Below are 24,049 nucleotides of genomic sequence, written 5' to 3'. Positions count from 1 at the left end.
CTCTCTGTCTTCTAACTTCTCCACTAATGCCGGTGTCCCCCAAGGTTCAGTTCTTTCCCCCACTCTTTTCCTCTTTTATATTAATGACCTTCTTCCATTGACTGGAAATCCTATCCATAGTTTTGCCGATGATAGCACATTGCATTCCACTTTCCATTTTGAGAAACCTTGTCCTGCTCAATCAGCTTCAACTTCTAGAAAATCTGCTACCAATTCCTTAAATGCCGATCTTCAGGTTATTCTCCAGTGGGTCAAAGACAACTTAGTTGATTTCAATCCTTCTAAAACTCAGTCTTCTCTTATATCTCGCAAAAAAGGATTCTTCTGCTCCTATGCTTATCTTTAGTGACACTCCGATTTCTAGGCAAAATGATATATCTCTTTTTTTTTGGATTACCCTGACTTCTAATCTCTCTTGGCACAAGCACATTACAAATATTGCTTCCTCTGCATCTAAAAAACTTGGTTTTACCTTTCGCTCTCGCCTTTACTTTTCTTCCAAACAGCTGCTCACTCTGTATAAATCGCAAATCCGCCCTGCCATGGAATATTGTTCCCACATCTGGGTGGTGCCCCCAAAACCTCTCTTAAGCTTCTTGATTCCATTCAGAAGAGGGCAGTTAGGTTAATAAAAGATTCATCTCTAACAGAGTCTCTCCACTCGCTGTCTCATAAATGTACTGTTTCTGCTGCATGCCTTTTCTACAGACACTTCCACGGGCACAGTTCTTCTGAATTTTCTTCTATAATTCCTGCTCTCTCTTTCAAAACAGTCCGAACATGTGCCGCCACCAGCCAACATCCATTTACTGTCCAGCTCCAAACCCACAGAACCAACTTTTCATCTTCCTCATTTATTCATTCAACTGCCATTTTCTGGAACAACCTTCCTTCATACGTATTTCCTGAAAATTACAATCTACAGAAGTTCAGGTCCAATGTCAACAAATATCTTCTTTCGTCTTCTCAACCTCCAACCCAAGCACGGTACTAAGTACTATAGGTTTTAATACCTCTCGTGTTTGAGGTTTTCATTAAAAAAAAAAAAAAAAAAAACATTAGCATATGATGCAAGAAAGCAAGTTTATGTAGAATCAACCAAAAAAAAAAAAAAAAACCTTATTTCACCCATCCACTCGCTCCAAATGATGTAATTTTGCAAATGAACAAAACTCTGATTATTGATCAGAAGAAAGTCTTCACCAATTCTACCAGCAACCATTATTTTCCTTTTTTTTTTTTTTATGATGATGGTAATGGAAAGGTAACTACTGTAATAACAAGAAATACATTATTTCACGTATTTCCAATATCTTTCTATATTTTGGCTTGCTCCTGTATTTCTGTTTCTTTCCATATTTTTATATTTTTGTTTTGCATTTTCTTAAACTACATCCTGTTTTTCTGCAACAGTTTTGTCTATTTTTAATCATAAGGCTGGCAGAAGACTGTATATAATTTCACTTTGTTATGTTTGCTAGATATAATTTAGTTAGATATTATGCTTAATTATCCATCCTTTTCAGCAGTGCCTCAGGTGTCAAGCAATTTTGTGATCAAGTGTCTTTGCCAGTAAATTTGTGCTCTCTCTCTCTCTCTCTCTCTCTCTCTCTCTCTCTCTCTCTCTCTCTCCCTCCAGAAGAAATCATTTCCTTGTTTTTGGCATTACACTAACACTCAATTAAATAATCTTCAGTAAAGGAAGCACTTTACTAGATCAGGAGGAAAAGTAACCTTCTTTCTTTCTGCTTTTAGTTTTTCCTTTTTATTACTAACCCACTACTGCTTGGTCACAAAGGTAGCACTACTACTACTTCAGCATGCAGGGCTGGTAACCTGGTGGGGAAAAGCTCCAGGGCCAAATGGAGCAAACAGTTCCTAAAGCTCAGAAATCCACTGGGTGCATAGATGAAACCCTTACAGGTTGAAAACAATTGGAGCCTGATTTTATTGCAGCTAAATGTCAATAGACAATAAATAAATAAATTTTCTGTTTATACTCCGGCACGACAACCAAGTCAGTAGAGTTTACAATAAATCGTCAATATAAATATTTATTGTATTTAGTAGTCACGGGCTTGAACCCTGTTCCACTCAAGGAACGCATGCTATGCACTCTCGCTCCTGACCACTGGGCTATGTCAGACCTAATCTAAACTCCAACCTTCCTTATTATCTACTCAACCCAAGAACAACTGATTGGCACTCTCTTGCCATTTCTTGTGCCGGAATGCCTAGAAAGCATAATAGGTACCCCTAAGACAGTTTGTTGTTTAAGGTTGGGGGATTACCGATTGAAGTTGCCACTGCTCAACAGTCTGAGCAACTACTAAAACTAAAAACTTTTGGTGGAACTTCTGTTACCGTTTCACCATACATTTCCCTGAACATGTCAACAGGTGTCATCATAAAATGGGACCTAATCAGTGTGTCCGATGAAGTGCTAAAACAAGAACTGCAAGGTCAAGAATTATGACAAAGAAAGATGGTATACTAGTTCCTACTCGGAACATAATATTCACTTTTAACAACCCCAAACCACCACAAATAATCAAAGCAGATTATCTTAACTGCCATGTTAAAGCCTACATTCCAAAGCCCTTATGCTGTTACAAGTGGAAGAAGTTTGGACGGTCTGCAGAGGAGCAGCTGCCTGTGCCACATGTGGATCCACTGTACACACAAATACTGATTGCACAGCTACAAACCCAGTCGTTCTAACCATAGAGAAGCAAATCCGATATTTTCCAAGGAGTATCCCTTTGGAAACATGAAAAAATGATACAGCGATACAAAATTGGAACACATTGTCACCTACCAAAAGGCTAAAAAATCCTTACTGACTCTGAATATTAATAAACCAACCTATGCTCAAGTAACCAAAAGACAAATATCAATTGCAACCCAAATGGTGGTAACCATATCAGCAAGCTAAATTTGAGTTACCCTGATAGAGAGAGAGAGAGAGAGAGAGAGAGAGAGAGAGAGAGAGAGAGAGAGAGAGAGAGGAGAAGTAGAAAGGAATCACCAAGAAAGAGAAGAATGATGTGACAAGCAAAGTAAAGCTATAAATATACTGATTACTGTACAACAAAACTATTGCACAGCAAAACCCTATGATACCTACTTCTTTTGATGCAAACCAAACAGATTGTATGGACTTAGAAGATAGCTCACACGAAGGTACTAGAACTATTTACCGATGAGGAGATGGACATGGGAAAACCATACTATCCGAAGAAGGGGAAAGGTAAATTTCAGCAAAACAAACTTTCAGCATCTCAAAAACAAATTGAGAGTTTACTAAACCCAAATAATGCTTACATTTTTGCAATGGAACTGTACAGGATATTGTAGTAATTTACATGACATCCAAGACCTCCATATGACCCTATTACTTTCTGCCTACATGAAACCAATCAGTCCTCACCTAGAAGAATTAGTGGTACAACTTCCTCAACCCTACTTCATCCTAGGGAACCTCAACAGTCACCATTCATTATGGGGAAATTAAAACATGGATAAACTTCGACAAAAAATTACTTGACCAGCACAATTTGATTACTCTCAATAATGGTGCACACACTTATATCCATTTACCTACAGGGTCTACTTCAGCTACTGATGTATCTTTGTGCTCAGCAGCCATATATCCTCTATTTGGATGGATTATTCTTAGCAATCCGCTGGGTAGTGATCATTACCCAGTGATATGCTGTATAGATAGAAGCATTCCCCTCTTCTAACTAAACTGACAATGAAACTTTTTTCAAAGCACAATGGGATGTATAAAGCAGCTAGCGATACTGGAAGAAAAGCAAACACTGTCCTGTAGGCTAGATGTAGGTTAGATATATATTCTGCATCCATAAACTTGGCCACAGAATATATATACCTAACCAAATGCTGCAGACCAAGCGATTCCAAAACAATCCAAAAAAATAGCGCACACAAAACTCAAAATTGTGGTAGAATAATGAATACAAGGCAGCTAGAAAAGAGAAAAACAGAGCATGGAACATCTTCAGGAAGTTTCCAACACTGCAAATCTCATCTGCTTAAGCAGGCTCAGGCAAAAGCAAAACATATTAGGCAGACCAGCAAAAGGGAAGCAGGGAGGCACCCTCCACAATTACAAGAACTACAAAAACACCAACAATATAAGCCAAAATACTATATATGTATTCAAAACATCTATGCTCCAACCTTCCCATACTCACTGTTAACGGTCATGATGTTACACAACCAGTGGAGATTACGAATACGTTGGGCAAATCATTCATGAAAATCTCAGTTATGACATCTTATCCACCTCTTTTTTCAGGTACACAAGGCACAGGCTGAGAAACATTTTATCACTTCGAATTAGCATCTAGTACTGCATACAATCTCCTTCACAATGTCAGAATTGTACCATGCTCTAGCCACCACTAATCTCAGTGCAGCAGGACCACATGGAATACATTATATCATGATAGCACAACTTACTGAACCAGCCCTTAAGACACTGTTACTTCTTTACAACAGAATATTCAAAGAAAATACCTTCCCGACACATCCCCAGGGCTCACATCTGGTGAGTATGGGCTTGGCACACCCAGGGTCCTGAGCTGGATATCATCATTCTTCTCTTTCTTGGTGATTCCTTTCTACTTCTCCTCTCTCTCTCTCTCTCTCAGGGTAACTCGGGAATTTTTTTTTGTTTTGGCTGGTGCAGCATAAGCCTCAGGCTTCATTGCACCATATGGCTAATAATAATAATAATAATAATAATAATAAATACCGTCATTCTTATATTTTGGCATTTCCAAAACCAGAAGATTCTACAAATCCTCTACATTACCGACCTATTGCATTCATGAGCTGCATAAGCAAGGTCCTGGAAAAAATTATTAATGCCCACCTAATGTGGTTTCTAGTTAAAAATAACCTCCTTAACCGAGTGCAATGTAGTTCTTGTGAAGGCAGATCTGCTCTTGACTTACTGATCAGGGCAGAAATTAACATCTGTAATGCTTTTGTACGAAAAGAACATCATGTCATGGTTCTCTTTGACACATCTCTGAGATATGGTATAATGCAAAACCTATATGATCGAGGACTACGTCGACACCTGTCACAGTTTATCAGAAACTTCCTACATCACCATTCATTTCAAGTTAGAGTTGATAAGCAGTTATCTTCAAATTTTATCCAGGAAGAAGGGGTCCCACAAGGTTCAGTGCTAAGTGCCACTCTATTCAATAACACAGGATCTATCACAAACATTGTCCACTACCCTGTATGCTGATGACTTCAGTATCTCCTCTCATGCCCCTAATATGTGAATGATAAAAAGACAGTTGCAAGGTGCCATCAAGTTGCTAAATGGTCCCAAAACAACAGTTTTTGCCTCTCACCCCAAAAGGCTGTCAGGATACACTTCTAGGAAGCTTAACCTACATCCAGACCTGGAACTTCACCTAGAAAATCAAATCATCCCAGTGGTTCTTAGTGTTTGCTTTCTTGGTGTGGTAAACTTACCTTCCTTGAACATATAAAAGAGCTCTGGATTACTTGTCTTAAAAAGCTAAACATCTTAAGGGTACTACTATCTGGCACAACATGGGGTGCTGATCTTTACACACTACTGCGTTTGTACCATGCATTAATGCAGTCATGTCTAGACTACAGTTCTGCAATCTACAGCTCTGCTAGACCAAATGCTTTACATTGGCTTGATCCCATATACCACAGTTCTCTTTGTCTTGCATTAGAGGTATACCATACATCACCAGCTCAGAGCTTATATGCTGAAGCAAATGAAACCTCCTTGCATTCTGTGCAGACAAATGCTTCTGTTAAACTATGCATCTAAACTCAAAGGGCAACCAGATGACTCAAAGGGCAACCAGATGACCCTACTTGGAATAGACTTTTCTCTCCCAAATGGGAGAACCTTTACGTAGCTTATCCATCTACAAACCCATCAACAGGGATATGCCTTTGCTCCCTGCTGACTGACTATCAACTTGACCTTGGTAAAATACAGGCTACTACCTCTCATACAGTCCCACCCTGGACATATCATATAGCGCTGTGCGACCTTTCATTCAAAATGTGGGGAAAACATACTTATTCCAACAGAACATTCTGTAAATTCACACTGCATTGAGAACCCAGCATTCACAGTACATCCCAATCTATAAGGACAGATCTTAAACTGTTGGTGTCATGTTGGTGCAGCAGCATTATTTCCCAACATTACCACAGCCATATCCAAGACACTCTCTATTGAATCTAGCAGCTACACTGCAGTGCTCTGTGCTCTCCACACAGCCTTAAATTCCACATTCTCAACAAACATACTGCACAGTGTTATTTATACAGATTCTGTTAGTGTTATTCAGGCTATCCAGTAGAATAAAAATCATGTTGTTGTTGTTGTTTGGTTTTTAGGAGCATTAGCAACTAAGGCCATATTGCTCCGGGGATATGCGGTGGTCATTCCCTGACCTTTCCGCATCCTCCGTATTTGGTGGTCATGGGCTTGAACCCTGGTCTAATCAAGAAGCATGTGCTACACACTGCTGCTCCTGCCCACCTGGCTATGGAGGCACCATAAAAATCATGATAACCCCTTACTCGTACAGATTTTGAATACTATGACCAAGTTAAATAAGAACAAACAACAAGTTCTCTTTTGTTAGATCCCTGGTTATGTTGGAATTTTTCGAAATGAATATGCTGACCTAGCTGCCAAAACTGCAACAGATCCTATAGATCAATCCCTTAGTGAACCAGTCTCAGATTACAAGTTAATTATAAAGAAGTAATGTCTTGAACAATGCCAACTTGATTTTCTGGCAAAGTGAAGTTGGCAGCAAGCACTACTCCATATAAAGATAGATCTCAAACCATGGAAATCCAGTATACATGAGAGTAGACATGAACAAATCCTGGCTACGAATAGGCCACACAGACATAACACATCTTTATCTACTTGCAGGTACTAATCCACCACAGTGCACAAGCTGCAACACCCAACGGCGCCTCCCTAGCCAGGTGGACAGGAGCAGCAGTGCGTAGCACATGTTTCTTGATCAGACCGGGGTTCGAGCCCGTGACCACCAAATACGGAGAATGTGGAAATGTCAGGAAATGACCACCGCATATCCCCGGAGCAATATGGCCTTAGTTGCTAATGCTCCTAAAAACCAAATAACAACAATAGCAACACTCTGTCCAACATGTACTCATGGATTGTCCCAAATACAATAGTGGCCCCCGATAAGCTATGTTTACCTCTTTTTTCCACGGCGAACACTTCTTTCAGTATTGCTGATCTCCTAGCAGATACGCAACACATGGTCAAAACTTTTTACTTTCCTCGAATAGATATAGCTGTACAATGCAGTGTAAAGTAAAATGACATTTATAAGGATAAAACTATTTTTTTAAGATTATCATTAATAGGTACATTATGGCCTTATTTCTCCTGCACCATTTCCTATAGGTTAAAGCCTATAAACAAACCATTTCAGTAGTCTGAGCTTTCCTTGTAATGTCAGTTTATCTGCAGGCTCTTCTGATGCTCTCTCATGTACTTGTAAGTCACTTGTAAATCAAATTCAGGTAAACTCATTATGTATCTTGAATGTCTTTAAATAATAGATGCTCTTTGATGATTTAACCTTCATTAACTAAAACAGGTACAGAAGTTATAATTCTGACAGATGAAGTTTTCATAAGCAACAGCAAACAACAGTTGTATGTAATATTTTTGATAACTTTATATTGTTTTGTTCTTTTTAAAATTTTCAAAGTACTGTATATTTTAAGTGAAGTCCCCTCCCCATTGTAATGTGTTAATGAGACTAATGACTGAGTGAACAGCATTGTGTTGCAGTATTGTCTTTGAAAACTTAAATGTGTAGTAGAAGAGTCACTGTGTACAAACCGGTCACCCCCCCTCCCAGTTAGTTTGGATAATTGATGATAATAGATTATTTTGCTCTACCATTATGAATGAATTGATATTCTTATTAATTAATGTTTCTCTCCCTGCTTTTCTTCAGGCTGGTGATAATCATCATTTTCATCCTTCCTGTGCTCGATGCTCCAAATGTGGAGACACCTTTGGGGACAGTGAGGAGATGTTTCTGCAAGGTACATTTTTCATGTTTTCACAGTTCTTAAATGATAATACAAATGAAGAAAGTAACGATTCATTGTGAACAATATATCCAGAAAAAATGTTATGGGTGGTTGCTTGACCTCTTTGTGAAATCAGCACATCTGTTGATTATTAGACTGAATTTGCACATCTGTGTTGGTTGTTCATAATCACAATTACTTTTATTCAAAATTACTTTTAACATAATGTATTTAAAATAGTGGATGACCACAGTACAGGCAGAAAACGAAATTGGATTTTTGGACATAAGCCAAATGTAATATGTTCTGTTATTATCTTGAACAGCCTTAACAATGGAAACCACAGTTTAGATAAAGTACAAGATTTTAGGGTAAAATGAAAAATAAAGGATTTTGTCCTTTGAAGAATAACTTCACTGACACAGTCTGAGCAAATATTGGTATCAGAAGATTTAAAACTGTAATCCAACAATAAAGAAGAATAGAAATTGGGAGATCATTCCATTTTACATCCTGTAATACTAAATGACACAAAGCTGAGAATGGCCATGAGTGAGAGAAGTTAAATTGGAGAAGAGACCATCATCAAGGTGTGATCTGAGGTACCTAGAGGATAACTAACATTAATTGTGTACTTAAAAGATTGCTTGTGAGGAAAAGGTCGTATGGTTTAGATTTTACTAGATCTAACCATATACTCTTAGCAATCTTTATCAGCTGGATTTGTGCAACTAGAAATTTTAAGCCTGTTGCAGTTGTGATTATTAAAATAACTAAAGAAATGTACTTCAGGCGAGTCAGACTGGAAAAAATAGAGTTTCAAAGAAAGGAAATCAAGAAGTTCTGAATGATTTGTACACTTTGAAGATTGATACAAACAACAGATGAATTTTACAGAAAGGTTTAAAAAGATTTTAAGCTAGATGAGATTAGGAAGTTTCTAAAAAGGAATATCTGAACAGACATATGCACAAGTACCACCTTTGAAATGAAATGAATCATAGAGCAAATAATTAGGACAACTGAGGTGAGTGGTAATAGGAGCAAGCACCACTCATCTCATTCAGGAGATATCGAGAAGTGGTTGTTGACTTATGCAGGGTGATAATTTATGGCATTATAGCCTAAGTCGCTGATGCACCAATAAAACCCTAAACAATAACATCGAGAAGTGGTTGTTGACTTATACAGACCTGCTGGTGATGAGGTTGCCTCATCACTACCAGAACACTGATGGTGATGAGGCAACCGTATTTGATATTCTGTCAGAAAAAGTATTAGTATTAGTAGTGGCAAATGATATAAGAAAGCAAGCTTATAATGCCTCAGTGCCAAAAAACAAACTTCCAACATCATCTGGCCATCTCCTCCAATAATTTGTTTAGTTCTTTCTTGAATTTATACAAATTAACAACAGATGGAAGTTTGTTGGAACAAAAACAGATGTGCTGAAGACAAGCTTCTGCAAACTTATAGAGCATCAGCCAAAAAAAAAACTTTCCATTTCACCCATCCGGTCACTCCAAATGTTTGTCTAGTTCAGCCTTAAATTTATTTAAGCTGTCAACTTCCACATCAACAGATGAAAGTCTGTTCAAGCAATCAACTACCTTCTGGCTAAAGGCAAATTCTGCACATCTATTCTACAACTGTCTTTCCTCAATTTGAATCTATGCCCCATCAGGTTCTTAATCTGAGCAAGCAGAAGTATCCCATCAGCATCGAGCCTACACAAACCATTCAAGGCCTTGTACACCTTGCATGTGCCTAGTCTCCAGATGCTGCAACTTGCAGAATTTAAGCCTCTCCTGGTAAGAGTTTTTGTTCCTCTCTTTTGTTCCTTTCTTCCTCTCACCAACCTTGTTGCCCTTCTCTGTATTTATTCTAGGAACTCTATATCCTTCCTAAAATGGGGCCGCCAGACCTGTATGCAATACTCAAGGTGTGGCTTGACCATTGCCTTATACAAAGGTATAATCACTTCCTTGTCTCTGCAGGTGCCTCCATAGCCAGGTGGGAAGGAGCAGCAGTGCGTAGCACACGCTTCTTGATTAGACCGGGGTTCGAGCCCATCACTGCTAAATACAGAGGATGCGGAAAGGTCAGGGAATGACCACCGCATATCCTGGAGCAATATCGCCTTAGTTGCTAATGCTCCTAAAAAAAACAAACCAAACCAAAAAATCCTTGTCTCTGCTAGCAAAATTCCTGTGTATCATTGACAAAACTCCATGACCTGCTCTGGCAGCCTGTCTACATTGCTTAGAGAACTTCATATCCTTCTGCACAATTACCTGGCACCAGGTGCCAAGCGTTCCATGGCCAAGCGATTTCTAGTGCATTTCTAAAAGCGATTTCTGCAAAGAGCATTTGAGCGAAGAGATTATATTTTTTGTTTCAAAAACCGTTTTCTTGATTTTATTTGTATATCAGAGTAGCACTTTCACTCTACAAGTAGTAGGCAAAGGCCCAGAAAGGTAACCCACCTTGCTGTTTCTTTTTTCTATAAATACTAATTACTAACTCAGCCGCTTGGTCACCTCGTGGCACTGCTCCTGCCTCCCCGTGGCGGGGCCAGTAACCTGGGTGGAAAAGATAAACACTCGGGGCCAAAAGGAGCCATCATGGATTCTAACAATTTTCCACCCTTAGAGTCTTGAAGTTCAAGGCAAGAATCCTGTCATAATAACAACAATAGTCAACCTAAAAGGCTTCGAACAGAAGCACACTCTCCAGACATTCCTAATTTTTTGCTGATACACTCTCTGTCTACCCAGCCTGTGGGTAAGTTTCCCCATTCATGATTCAAAGACATCTTGAATATATTGCAGGATCACCAAAAATGGTGAAGCAACTACAATCCAGAGATCTCCTGATTGAAACAGCCACCGCCAAACATTTGGAGTGGCTATTAAAGACGACATTTGGTGGGTTGCCAGTCTCTGTTACTCCCCACAATACCTTAAATTCATCAAACAGGGTCATCACAGAATGGGACTTAATTACACTGTCTGAGGAGGAATTAGTACAAGAACTTAGAAATCAAAAGGTAATCAGTGCTAGAAGAATAATGACAAAAAAAGATGGAAATCTCATTCCAACTCGTTCCATCATTTTAACTTTTAGTATTCCTGATTTGCCATCCTCAGTAAAAGCTGGATATTTAAACTGCCGAATTTGCCCATACATCCTGAATCCTCTTTGCTGTTTTAAATGCCAGAAATATGCCCATTCACAGGAGGCATGCAGAGGTGACACCATCTGTCCTATTTGTGGAGCAAAAGATCATACACAAGCAGATTGTCCAGCTGCAATTTCCATTTGCCCCAACTGCAAAGGTAATCACCCTGCCTTTTCTAAATCATGTGAAATGTGGAAAACAGGTAGGAAAATCCAAAAATACAAAGTAGAACATAAAGTCACATATCCTGAGGCATGCAGACAAATAATGTTGACCATGCCTAGTCTATCTTATGCCTCTCGAACCCAAAGTTTTAATACAATTGCAATTCAAACAGATGTGTCAATACCGCCCAGCATCTCGCTACCTAATTGGGTTAAAGCAACCTTTAACCCAATGGATCAGGGTTTGCTTACTTCCTATAACTGGATAGATTCCACCCACCCTAGGTGCCCTTTTTATGTTTATGTTTATCTTCAACAATTTCTCCTCCACTTTGATCCCAGTTATTAAAAAATCATTTTACTCACTGCCAGAGTTTAATACACCTCTGGTATTCCCCTTCCTGAATAACTCCTCATGTGTAAATGTAGATGCAAAATACTCATCCAGTTTGTTAGCTACCTGAGCAGAATCATCAACAGTTGAACCATCGATATCAAGTGGACCAATCTGATTCATTCCCTTCCTTCTAGAGTTTACATAAGTAAAGATCTCTTTGCTGTTTTTCTTTGCATCCTTTGCCAAAGATTTCTCGTAATCTGTCTAACCTCCTTTGTGACTTGATTACAGACCAGCTTATATCTTTCATAGGCTTCTGTGTCACCTCTTAATTTAAATGTATCCCATGCATTTTTCTTCTCTCCCACATGTCTCAATTGATAGCATATGCCCAGTCGCCTCCGTAGCCAGGTGGGCAGGAGCAGTAGTGCGTAGCACGTGCTTCTTGATTAGACTGGGGTTCGAGCCCGTGATCACCAAATACGGAGGATGTGGAAAGGTCAGGGAATGACCACCACATATCTCCGGAGCAGTATGGCCTTAGTTGCTAATGATCTTAAAAAACCAAATAACAACAACAACAAATATGCCCAGTAATTTTGAGGGAGGTGGTCAGAGAGTGTTGAGGTTAATATGAAAGTATATTTTGACTCAGGAGAGATTTCTTTGGATTAGAGAAGTGCCAACATATTGCCAATACATAAAGGCGGTTCTAAAGGTAAAGTCGATAACTACAGACTAGTCAGTCTGACTTCAATGGTAGGGAAAATCTTAGTGGCAATGATTAAGAGTGCAGTCCAAGGTTTGGAATTAAGCATGGCATTTAATTCAATCCCTAATGAGAAGTACTGTATAAGCTGGAACATGTTAAGATTAATGGAAAGATTCTATGATTGATTGATTGCAAGATGGCTACAGGGCAGAAAGCATAGGGTTGTGATTAATGGATATTTGTCAGAGTGGTATAACTTTAGAAATGGGGTGCCCCAAGAATTGGTTCTTTGACCTGTTGTTTCTGATTTTAATAAATGACATCAACAAAGGGATAAAGGCTGATGTCAAAATTTGCAGACAACGTAAAGATTGGGAGATTCATTAATTATTGGCACTAAGCAGTGCTCCTTCAGGATGATTTGAAGAGGCTTCAAGAATGGTCAGAAGAGTGACAGCCATGTTTCAATGCAGCAAAATGCAAGCTCTTATACTTGGGAAATAGCAACTCCAAAATAACCTATATATTTGGTGAGGTTGAATTAAAAATAGGAGAGGAAAAAGGGATCTGGGAGTTATGATATGAAGTTTTCTGAGCAGTGTAAAAGGCAGCCAGGAAAGTCCATGGTGTCTTATTGATGATTTATCAAACGTTATCCTGTAGAGATAGGGAGGTCATAATCCCACTATAGAAGACATTTAGAATACTGTATCAAAGTATGGAGAACTCATCTGAATAAAGCCATTGAACTTCTTGAAAGGGTCCAAAGAAGGGAAACTCACATGGTTTGATCGGCAAAAGGACGACTGCATGAGGAAAGACTTCGATTATGTGAGCTACATCGCTTGGCAATTACGCAATTTAGAGGAGACCTGATTGAGGTTTAAAAGTCCTGAGAGGGGTTAATAAAGTGAATGAAGGTGGAAATTTCACTGTTTAAAAGAATTCCAGAACTAGTGACGTTTAAATTAAAATTACAGGAGAAGAGGTTTAGACTGTATTATAGTTAGTTTTCTTTTAGCCAGTGTGTTGTTGATTATTGGGACCAGTTGCAGGTAGTTTTAACTCCATTAAAAATGTCAATCCATGAAGAGCAAAACTACTCTGTCTTCTCTCACTCAACCATCCATAGCAATAACTTGACCTTTATGTCACACTGCTCTAGCTTCTACAGAACTATTTTATGTGCAACAGTATTAAAAGCTTTTCTGAAATCCAAGCATAAAATTTCAAAATTATATTTTGCATCTATTTCCTTTGTTACTGCATCACTATATCCAATCAGATTGGTTAGACAAGACTGCCCCTTAACAAATCCACACTGGGACTTTTTTTTTTCTTTTATGAAACCCCAAACACGAGAGGTTTTAGAACCTATAGTACTTGGTACCATGCATGGGTTGAAGGTTGAGAAGACGAGAGAAGATATTTGTTGACATTAGACTTGAACTTCTGTAGACCGTAATTTTCAGGAAATACGTATGAAGGAAGGCTGTTCCAGAAAACGGTAGTTGAATAAATAAATGAGGAAGATGAAAAGTTGGTTCTGTGAAGTTGGACAGTAAATGGATGTTGGCTGGAGGTGGCACATGTTCGGACTGTTTTGAAAGAGAGAGCAGGAATTATAGAAGAAAATTCAGAAGAACTGTGCCCGTGGAAGTGTCTGTAGAAAAGGCATGCAGCAGAAACAGTACGTTTATGAGACAGCGAGTGGAGAGACTCTGTTAGAGATGAGTCATTAATTAACCTAACTGCCCTCTTCTGAAAGGAATCTAGAAGCCTGAGAGAGGTTTTGGGGTCACCGCCCCAAATGTGGGAACAATATTCCATGGTAGCACGATTTGCGATTTGTACAGAGTGAACAGCTGTTAGGTAGAAAAGTAATGCCGAGAGCGAAAGAGAAAACCAAGTTGTTTAGAAGCGGAGGAAGCAACATTTCTAATGTGCTTATGCCAAGAGACATTAGAAGTCAGGGTAATTCCCAAAAGAGATATATCATCTAGCCTAGAAATTGAAGTGTCACCAAAGATAAGTATAGAATCAGAAGAATCCTTTTTGCGAGATATGACAGGACTGAGTTTTAGAAGGATTGAAATCAACTAAGTTGTTTTTGTTCCACTGGAGATTGGCATTTAAGGAATTGGTAGAGGATATTCGAGAAGTTGAAGCTGATAGAGCAGGGCAAGGTTTCTGAAACTGGAAAGTGAAATGCAATATGCTATCATCAGCAAAACTATGGATAGGATAGGATGGATAGGATCCGATCAATGGAAGTAGGCCATTAATATACAAGAGGAAAAGAGTGGGAGAAAGAACTGAACCTTGGGGGACACCAGCATTAGCGGAGAAATTAGAAGACAGAGAACCATCTACTATCACCCTCAGTGAGCGGTCAGAGGAAAAACTGGATAACCAATTGCAAAAAACAGTTGGCAAACCATAAGATGAAAGCTTGTTTAGAAGACCTTTATGACAAACACGATTGAAAGCCTTTGAGATGTCGAGCAACTGCTTGTGTTTCACTGAACTTTTCCATTGAATTTGTCCATAAATGGGTAACATAAGCCAGAGAATTGACACTGGTGGAATCCATACTGGTGGTCGTTGATCAGATGAAAGGTTTCTAGATAATTTAAGAGTTGGTGGTTAATTGATTTCTCCATTACTTTAGAAAGAGTATAAGTAATTGACAGAGGTGGAAGCAGAGATGGCCAAAAGTTGCAGCCAATAGCTTTGGCAAGAGACTAGAATGCTGAGCTACCATTAGGGCAAGAAGCAAGTTTTCTACTCCTAGCCTGTTCAAAATCTAGTTTGGACTGATTAATAACTGCTTTACAGTTGTTGCAAGCTCTGGTGTAGGCAGAAAATGAAACTGAAGAATTGGAAACAAGCCAATTACGATATGCAACATTCTTCTCTTAAACAGCCTTAGCACATTTATTGGAAAACCCACCAAGTTGTGATCTGAGGTGCCTAAAGGACCACTCACTTTGATCGGGTACTTAGAAGGTTTCTTCGTGAGAAAAAGATCAAGCGTGTTGGCTATATGGTTAGGATTGTCTGGTATTCTGGTAGGTAAATGAAAAATCTGTGCGAATTCATTAGTAATTGCAAAAGCCTCAGCATCTCGACCAGGTGGTTACTAGAAAACGGAAGCCAGCTGGAGTTATGAACATTAAAATCACCAAGGAAAATTACCTTTAAGCCAGAGAAGACCAAAAAGAGGAGATTCCAAATTACCAAGTCTCTGACAGGTAATATCGGAATGGACATATGCACAAGTACCACCTTTGAGGCAAAAGGAATCATACAGTGAATAATTTGGGCAATTGAGATGAGCAGTGGTTGAATCAACCGATAACTGAGATTCTGTCAGAAAAAGTACATGGGGTTTGGCAGACTGTAAGTGGAAATGGACATCATTGAGATTAGAACTGAAACCACGTATATTTGTGAAATGAACCAGGAAATGTTTGGGAGGTTTAGATATTTTTGCAGATAAGTTTGCTTTATTAGTTTGACAATTCATGGTGTATTCAATAATAAGAAAAAGTGGGGGGGGGGGGAGACATGCTGTATGAAGTAATGAAATTTTTGGATATGGCGTACACATGGTAAGAATATACCCAGATCCTTGACATAATGTAGCCTCGACAATGCTCCCCACATACACACTACTCGGACTCCCTCCAGAGGGAGCAAGATTATACACTAGCTGATTGGAAGCCTCCTAGAGAGTTTGCCAATAGGTTCGGTCTAGTGTACTAACTAGCAGCCGGCCTGCGAACACTGTTTTATACCTGTACCCTCGAAATGTAAGCAAGATTGGATCTCTCCATGATGTCCATCATAACCTCAAAAGTCATCAGCCATAGTGCATGAGGAAGAGATGGGGGAGGGTTGACTGAGACTAAACATGGGTTCCACCACTTGAAGCCTCCAATAAGCAAAATGGTGGTATTGCACCTGTTGATGAGAGTAACACAGAGGGGCGGCATTCCTCTGTGTGGATGGGCAGCACACCTCGACCCCTGCTTACATTGGTTCACACCTGGGTAGTCACCCACAGTGTGCTTGTGCATGGAGGGGGGGGTATACCCAGAATACTAACAGTCCCACCATCGTGAAGGTGCAAGCAGAAGATTTGGCTGTCACAGACCATTCGGACTTTGTAGAAATTGGGTCCACTTGACTTGAATGTCACCCGAATATCAGTTCCATCAGCGTTTTAGACTCCCAGGTTGCAAGCACAGCTTGTCTGGCATATCTGAGAGAATGTCTGTGACAGCCTCGAGGACCAATTGGGACCAAGGGACTGCAGTGTATATGCATTCCTGCCTAGATGGTCCTGCTTTACTTTTTTAACGAGTGACTCCATTATTTATACTGGAACAGGTCTTAATTACTCATTTCACCCTTTGTGAACTGGGGTTACATTTGCATATTTACAGTCCACAGGTCCCTCCCCTGAAAACCAAGGATGCTCACATTATTGTGGAATAATTAGTTATATGTATGGATATTAAATGACAATTAAGTACACTATTATACCACATGAGTGTCTTTTAAAGTGTATTTATTGAAGTGTTAATACATCAATCTACACTTAAAATATTGGCAATGTTTCAAGGTTTGGCTGAATCCTGTCTTCAGGAAGATGAGGTTCATTTGAAACTTTAAGCATTGCCAATGTTTGAAGTATAGTTTGATGTGGTAACATTTCAATAAATACATTTTAAAATATGTTCATTTTGTATAACAGTTTACTTAGTTGTTTTTTAATCTCCCATGTAAGCGCAATGTTATTTGTTTAGAAATCTATCTGAAGTTAGCATTCTACAGTTCCAGGAAATTAATCAAAGAGTAGCATTCTGTTTCCAAGAATACTGATTTTTCATGTTCTTCTGAAAATTTTTTAATTTAATGTATTTTTTCAACAATCATTGTTGTCTTTCACAGAAATAGAAATTATTTTAATTTTGAGCATGAAATTTTTCAAGTAGGTTGCTTCCATTTCTTTATTAGAGGAATTAAATGTAGCGACTGTTACCGACTACAAGAATTAGTGTATGATCATGAAACTGTTAATACTCTTACAAAATAATGGTTGTCATCACTGTTGTCAGTGTTCGTGCCAATTTTGAATGTCGTTCCACAGCTAATGTTATTTTTGATAATTTGTAGGTGCTGGTCCTACACTTACTCTATTGCAAAGGTTCCCAAAACTTGGGGCATGCCCTCCCACATGGGTGGGCACACTTGGGTTTCTCTTTTTTATTTCTCTTGTTCTTATTGTTAATTTATTTCTTGAGATTAATTGTATTGAAGTATATATTAATATATTTACATACTTCTTTCTATGAATATACAAACTTTTATAAATTCTTCTCCTTCTCTGTGTGCCATCTCCTAACGGAGGTCAGCGACCACCACAGAAAAGGCACCTCCGTGGCCAGGTGGGCAGGAGCAAGAGTGTGTATCACACGCTTCTTGATTAGACTGGGGTTCGAGCCCGTGACCACCAAATACGGAGGATGCGGTAAGGTCAGGGAATGACCACCGCATATCCCCGGAGCAATATGGCCTTAGTTGCTAATGCTCCTAAAAACCAAATAACAAACAAACCACAGCAAATGTCTCTCTCTGTCAGCTCTGAACAGCTGCTCGATGTTCAGTCCTGTTCAATTCTTAATGTTATCAAGCTACAATGTATGTCTTCTCCCAGGCTTTCTTCTTCCTTCCATTCTCCCCTCCATAATTATCCGTGGAATTGTGTATTTGTTGTTCCTCATCAGGTGTCCAAGATATGTCGTTTTTCTTTTCTGTATGTCCTTCAGCAATTTCTGGGTTTCTCTAATTCTCTGCAGGACAATCTCTTGGATCACTCTGGCTGTCTGTGGTATTTTTAGCATTCTTCTGTATGTCCACATTTCAAATGCTTCTAGTTAATTTTCAGTGTCCAGGTCTTGGCACCATACAACAAAACTGACCAAATGTAACATCTCACCATCTGGATTCTAAGGTGGAGATCCAGGTTTCCATTGCACAATGCAGGTCTCATTTTAAGAAAATACAGCCTGGCAGCCATTTCAGTCCTTGCTTTTATTTCCTTATCTGGTTCGTTTTTGTCATTGATCTAACAGCCTAGATATTTGATTTTGTTAATTCTTTCTATCAGCCGTTTCTTTTCTTTTCATTCTTTTATTTTTTTCTTCACTCACACAATTGAGGAGTATCTTTAAGTCCTGCATTTTAGTGGTACAAAGTACTGTGTCATCTGCATGGAGAAGGTTGTTAATCACTCTACTATTGACAGGTATTCCTTCATTTCTTCCATCTAATGTTCTCTTGAAGATGATGTCCTAGTAAATGTTAAACAGGAGGTGGGAGAGAGTACACATCCTTGCCTCACTCCATGTTCAATGTTGATGTTTTCTGTCTTTCTGCCATCAACTACAACAGATGCCGTTTGGTTCCCTTGGAGGGGGTTGGTTATTCAGATGGCCAAGGCCGACTGGCTTTGATTTTCATCAAGGCCAGTCACTGTGATTTCTTCAGGTCCTGTGGCTTTTCCCTTCTTCATTGATTTAATCACCCTCTCCACCTCAGATTTTAGGATGGATGGCCCTACCACTGCATCGTTGTTGCCATCTAGTTCAGGCTCACTGTCAGCGAAGAGATCTTTTATGTATGTCCACATGTCCAGTTTTTCTTATTCTTCCATTATAATATCTCACCTTTGTCATTAATTTTATAAATTAATATAAGTATATTAATTTATACTTTATAATTATAATTATAAAGTATAAATATAATTAATATATAATTTTATAATTAATTTATATTTTATAAATATTAATTTATAAAAGTATGTGTATTCATAATAAATTTTATGTCAAAAATGTTTATTGCACTTGTTTTGGAAGTTGGGGGTGTGAAAGTTATGAAAAATTTTAAGGGGATTCAAAATAAAAAAGTTTTGGAACCTCTGCTCTAGTGGATATATAGCAATTATATTTTTCTTGTTAGAAGAGTTGTCTATGCTTTAATGCATCTCATTTGTTTCATAGTTTCAAACTCAGAAAGAACTACTCAGTATTTGCTTTGTTTTATATTTTTGAGATCTCTTAGTATTAAAATGGACACAATAGCTAAATATTACTGAAAACATAAGATACATTCTTCATCATGTGTAATAAAGATTTCTGTTAACCATTTATGCAGTTTGTTTCATTATTTAGTACCTAGATCAATTTCATTTATTCTATACTCCAATTCTGTTAGTTATAAGAATGAATTTGTGCTGAAAGTCAAAGAAAAGAATTAATTCAGTTTGTTAGCAACCTGTACAGAATTATCAATAGTTATGCCATTCACATTAAGTGGACTAACATGATTTATTCTTTTCCTTCTGATATTGACATAAGCAAAGAATTACTTGCACATTTTCTTTACACTCTCAGGAAATGTCTTCTCATAATCCTCCTTTGCATGCTTAATCCCCTGATTAAATTAATTATAGATTAATTTATACTTTTTATTAGATTATGTCTTTATAATGCCAGTTTATAATATATCCCATGCATTTTTCTTTTCTGCCACTAAACTTAGCAGTTCTTCTCATCCATTTATTTTTTAAGATTTTAATGATATCTTTTAGTTTTTATAAAATGCTTAGTAGATTTTCTTTTTACTTCTCTGAACTCTTTCCATTTGGCATTTGCATATTTTAACATTAACTGGTCCCTGTGAAAAGAGTTTAAAAAATGTCTGATCCCATTATAATCACCTTTGCAAAAAAAGTGATTATGAGTAAAAATGTGATTACAGGTCAATGTTGGAAAAAATTCACGAGTTAGGGTTGAATGTGAAAGTGTCTGCAATTCTGCCCAGACACGATAGGAGAGAGTATATGATGAGAGCCTTGTCAATCAATTTGGCCCTGGAGAGATTGTGCAAGGCTCAAGGGGTAGAATTTTTTTCAGCCTGGTCTGTGCTTGTTGACAGGAGAGACTGCTTCTGCAGGGATGGGGTACACTTAAATAGAAAAGGGTGCAAGAATATTTGCTGATGCTATCGAGGCAGTGTTAGGTGGATCGGAAAACTGCTAGCTTGCCCACTGGCCCACTCTATTTCTCTGCACAAAAATGAGAGTAGGTGTATGTTATAGGCCTAATCAATCTGATGAGTGTAATGAGCATTTCTGCAGAGAAATAAAGTGGGCCAAGAAATCAGAATGTCTTATAATGGGGATTTTAACTTTCCGGATATTGACTGGAACTTGTGGGTTGGTCACTCGCACACTAGCAAGACTTTTGTGGATTTATTCGATGACTGTTTTCTACAGCAACATGTTCAAGAGGCAACCAGAGGGAGTAATACTCTTGATCTGATTATCAGCAGTGATTATTTATGCATTAAGAATTTGCAGATAACGGAACCACCGGGTGACAGTGATCACAATGTACTGATGTGGAAATGTCGGTAGTTACTTAAAGATGTAACTACCATCAAAGCTAAAGGGAAGGGCTTTTGTTTTCTTAAAGGTGACTATAGAGGCCTCAGTTTTTAAATTCTGTACAGTGGGATCAACTGATGATGTTACCAATGTTGAATTCTAAATGGGAAGCCTTCAGGGACTTAAATTTTCAAGGCTACTAGGCTTTTCATTCCAACTAAGAAATACTGTTTAAGGTTTAGGCCTAAATGGATGTCCGATGAATTAATGAGGCTCGTGGCAGAGAAGAAGAAGACTGTATGGGAAGAATGTATATAAAGTATCAGGTGACACAGAAGCCTATAGCAGGTATAAACTAGTCTGTAATCAAGTCACAAAGGAGATTAGGCAGGCGAAGCCAGATTACGAGAAATCTTTGGCAAAGGATACAAAGAAAAACAGAAAAGAGTTCTTTACTTATGTAAACTCTAGAAGGAAAGGAATGAATCAGATTGGACCACTTAATATAGATGGGTTGACTATTGATGATCATGCTCAGGTAGCTGATAAACGGAATGAGTATTTTGCATCTACATTCACACATGAGTAGTCATTCAATGAGGAAGTGCCAGAAGTTTATCAAATGCTAACAGGGAGCTAAGTTATTTTGTAATAACTGGTAGCAAAGTGGATGCGAAATTGTTGAAGTTGAACATAAGGAAGGCACCTGGGGTGGATGGTATCTATCTAGTTATATTAATAGAGGCAGCAAAGGAAGTAAACAAATCCTTAGCCATAATCCTTGGTCAAAAGGTAACACAAGTAACTACAAGTAGTTAGTTTAACTTGTGTTCCAGGGAAAATAATGGAATCACTGGTTAAAGAAGCATTGCAGGATCATCTAGACAAGACTGCAGTAATAGTTAAGACACAGCGTGGGTTTGTTAAAGGGAGGTGACCAATTTGATTGGATACTATGATGTGGTCACAAAGGAACTGAATGCCAAAAATAATTTTGATATCAAATACTTGGATTTCAGGAAAGCTTTTAATACTGTTGCACATGGAAGACTGCCGTACAAATTGGAGAGGTATGGCATTAAGGGTAAGTTGCTGCAAAGGATAAAGGGATGGTTGAGTGGGAGACGACAGAGAGTGGTAATCAATGAACACTGCTCTTCGTTGTCAAATGTTATTAGTGGAGTTCCTCAGCATTTGGTGTTAGGCCCATTGTTGTTTTTATATTTATCAATGATATTAATGAAGGTATATCAAGTTTAATGTCCAAGTTTGCAGATGATACAAAGGTTGGCAGGGTTGTTAACAACAGTAATGACAGTATGCTACTCCAACTGGATCTAGATAAGTTGGGCAAATGGGCTGAGAAATGGCAACTGAAGTTTAACATTGACAAATGCAAAGTACTGCATATAGATAGCTATAACCGAAGAGAAACGTACCAACTGTGTGGTATTACACTCAGGGAAGTGGAATGTGAAAAAGACCTGGGGGTAATTGTGCAGTCAAATATGAAGTTCATTGAGCAGTGCAGGCGGGCTACTAGGCCAGGTCATGGTGGTCTTGTCAATGATATATAGGAATTTTGTTAGCAAGGACAGGGAGGTGATTGTCCCATTATACAAAGTAATGGTCAGGCCACACCTAGAGTACTGTGTACAGGTCTGGAGGCCTCATTTTAGGAAGGATGTAGAGTTGCTAGATCGAGTACAAAGAAGTGCGACAAGATTGGTGAGGGGAACAAAGGGATGCTCTTAACAAGAAAGGCTTAAATTCTGCAAATTGCAGCACCTGGAGAGTAGCCACCTGCGAGGTGATCTGATTGAGGTGTATAAGGCCTTAAATGGGATGAGCAAGCTGAATGCTGATAGGACTCTTCCTCTTGCAGAGATTAAGAACTTGAGGGGCATAGATTCAAATTAAGGAAAGACAGTTGTAGAATAGATGTGTGAAAATTTGCCTTTAGCCAGCGGGTAGTTGATTGTTGGAACAGCTTTCCATCTTTTGCTGTGAATATTGATAGCGTAAATAAATTTAAGGCTGAGCTGGACAGGCATTTGAAATGAATGGAGGGGTGAAAATGGGAGTTTTTTTTTTTTTTTTGACTGATGCAGCATAAGCTTGCTTTCTTGCATCGTATGCCCTACTAATGCTAATGCTATATTCTGCTTGGCTGTATCACATGAGATTCGTGACAGAGAATAAAAATGCATGGGATGCATATAAATTATCAACGACTCAGAAGCCTATGGCAGATATAAGCTAGTCTGTAATCAGGTCACAAAGGAGGTTAGGCAGCCGAAGGCAGACTATGAGAAATATTTGGAAAAAGATGCTAAGAAAAACAGCAAAGATTTCTTTACTAATATAAACTCTAAAAGGAAGGGGATGAATCTGATTGGTCCACTTGATATCGATGGTTTGACTGTTAATGATCCTGCTCAGATAGCAAACAAACTGAATGAGTATTTTGCATCTACATTCACACATGAGGAGTTATTAAGGTTTGAAAATGCCACAAGGTTATCAAATTGTAACAGAGTGCTTAATGATTTTGTAATAACTGAGAGCAAAGTGGAGGAGAAATTGTTGAAGTTAAACATAAGGAAAGCACCTGGGGTGGATGGTATCTATCCAGTTATATTAAAGGAGGTGGCAAAGCAACTAAGCAAACCCTTAGCCATAATTATGAGAGCCACCTTGGACTCAGGGGAGGTCCCCATGGACTGGAGATGTGCAAATGTATCCCCAATTCACAAAGGGGAATCAAAGGGTGACACAAGTAATTACAGTCCAGTTAGTTTAACTTCTGTTCTGGGTAAAATAATGAAGTCACTGGTTAAAGATGCATTGCAGGATTATCTAGACAAGACTGCAGCAATAATTCAGGCACAGCATGGGTTTGTTAAGGGAAAGTCTTGTCTGACAAATTTGATAGGATATTATGATGTGGTTACAAAGGAACTGGATGCAAAAAATAATTTTGATACCATATATTTGGATTTCAGGAAAGCTTTTGACACTGTTGCGCATGGAAGACTATTGTACAAATTGGAGCAGAATG

At 38.5% G+C, this 24,049-nt stretch overlaps 1 protein-coding gene across 2 annotated transcripts in view; it reads left to right on the top strand.

Annotated features, from left to right (window-relative positions):
* LOC150085662 (actin-binding LIM protein 2-like) overlaps positions 1–24,049 on the top strand; it is a 579,562-nt gene that overhangs the window by 302,825 nt on the left and 252,688 nt on the right. For both annotated transcript variants that reach the window (XM_090374167.1, XM_090374166.1), the window contains exon 7: positions 8,058–8,148. In XM_090374167.1, the coding sequence (XP_090230293.1) occupies positions 8,058–8,148 (91 nt within the window). The remainder of the gene's footprint in view (positions 1–8,057; positions 8,149–24,049) is intronic.

The sequence above is a fragment of the Mastigoproctus giganteus genome, chromosome 5 (genome assembly GCF_048544385.1).
Source record: "Mastigoproctus giganteus isolate SK-2022 chromosome 5, ASM4854438v1, whole genome shotgun sequence".
Lineage (NCBI taxonomy): Eukaryota > Metazoa > Arthropoda > Arachnida > Uropygi > Thelyphonidae > Mastigoproctus > Mastigoproctus giganteus.
This window is presented reverse-complemented; position numbering and strand designations above follow the sequence as displayed.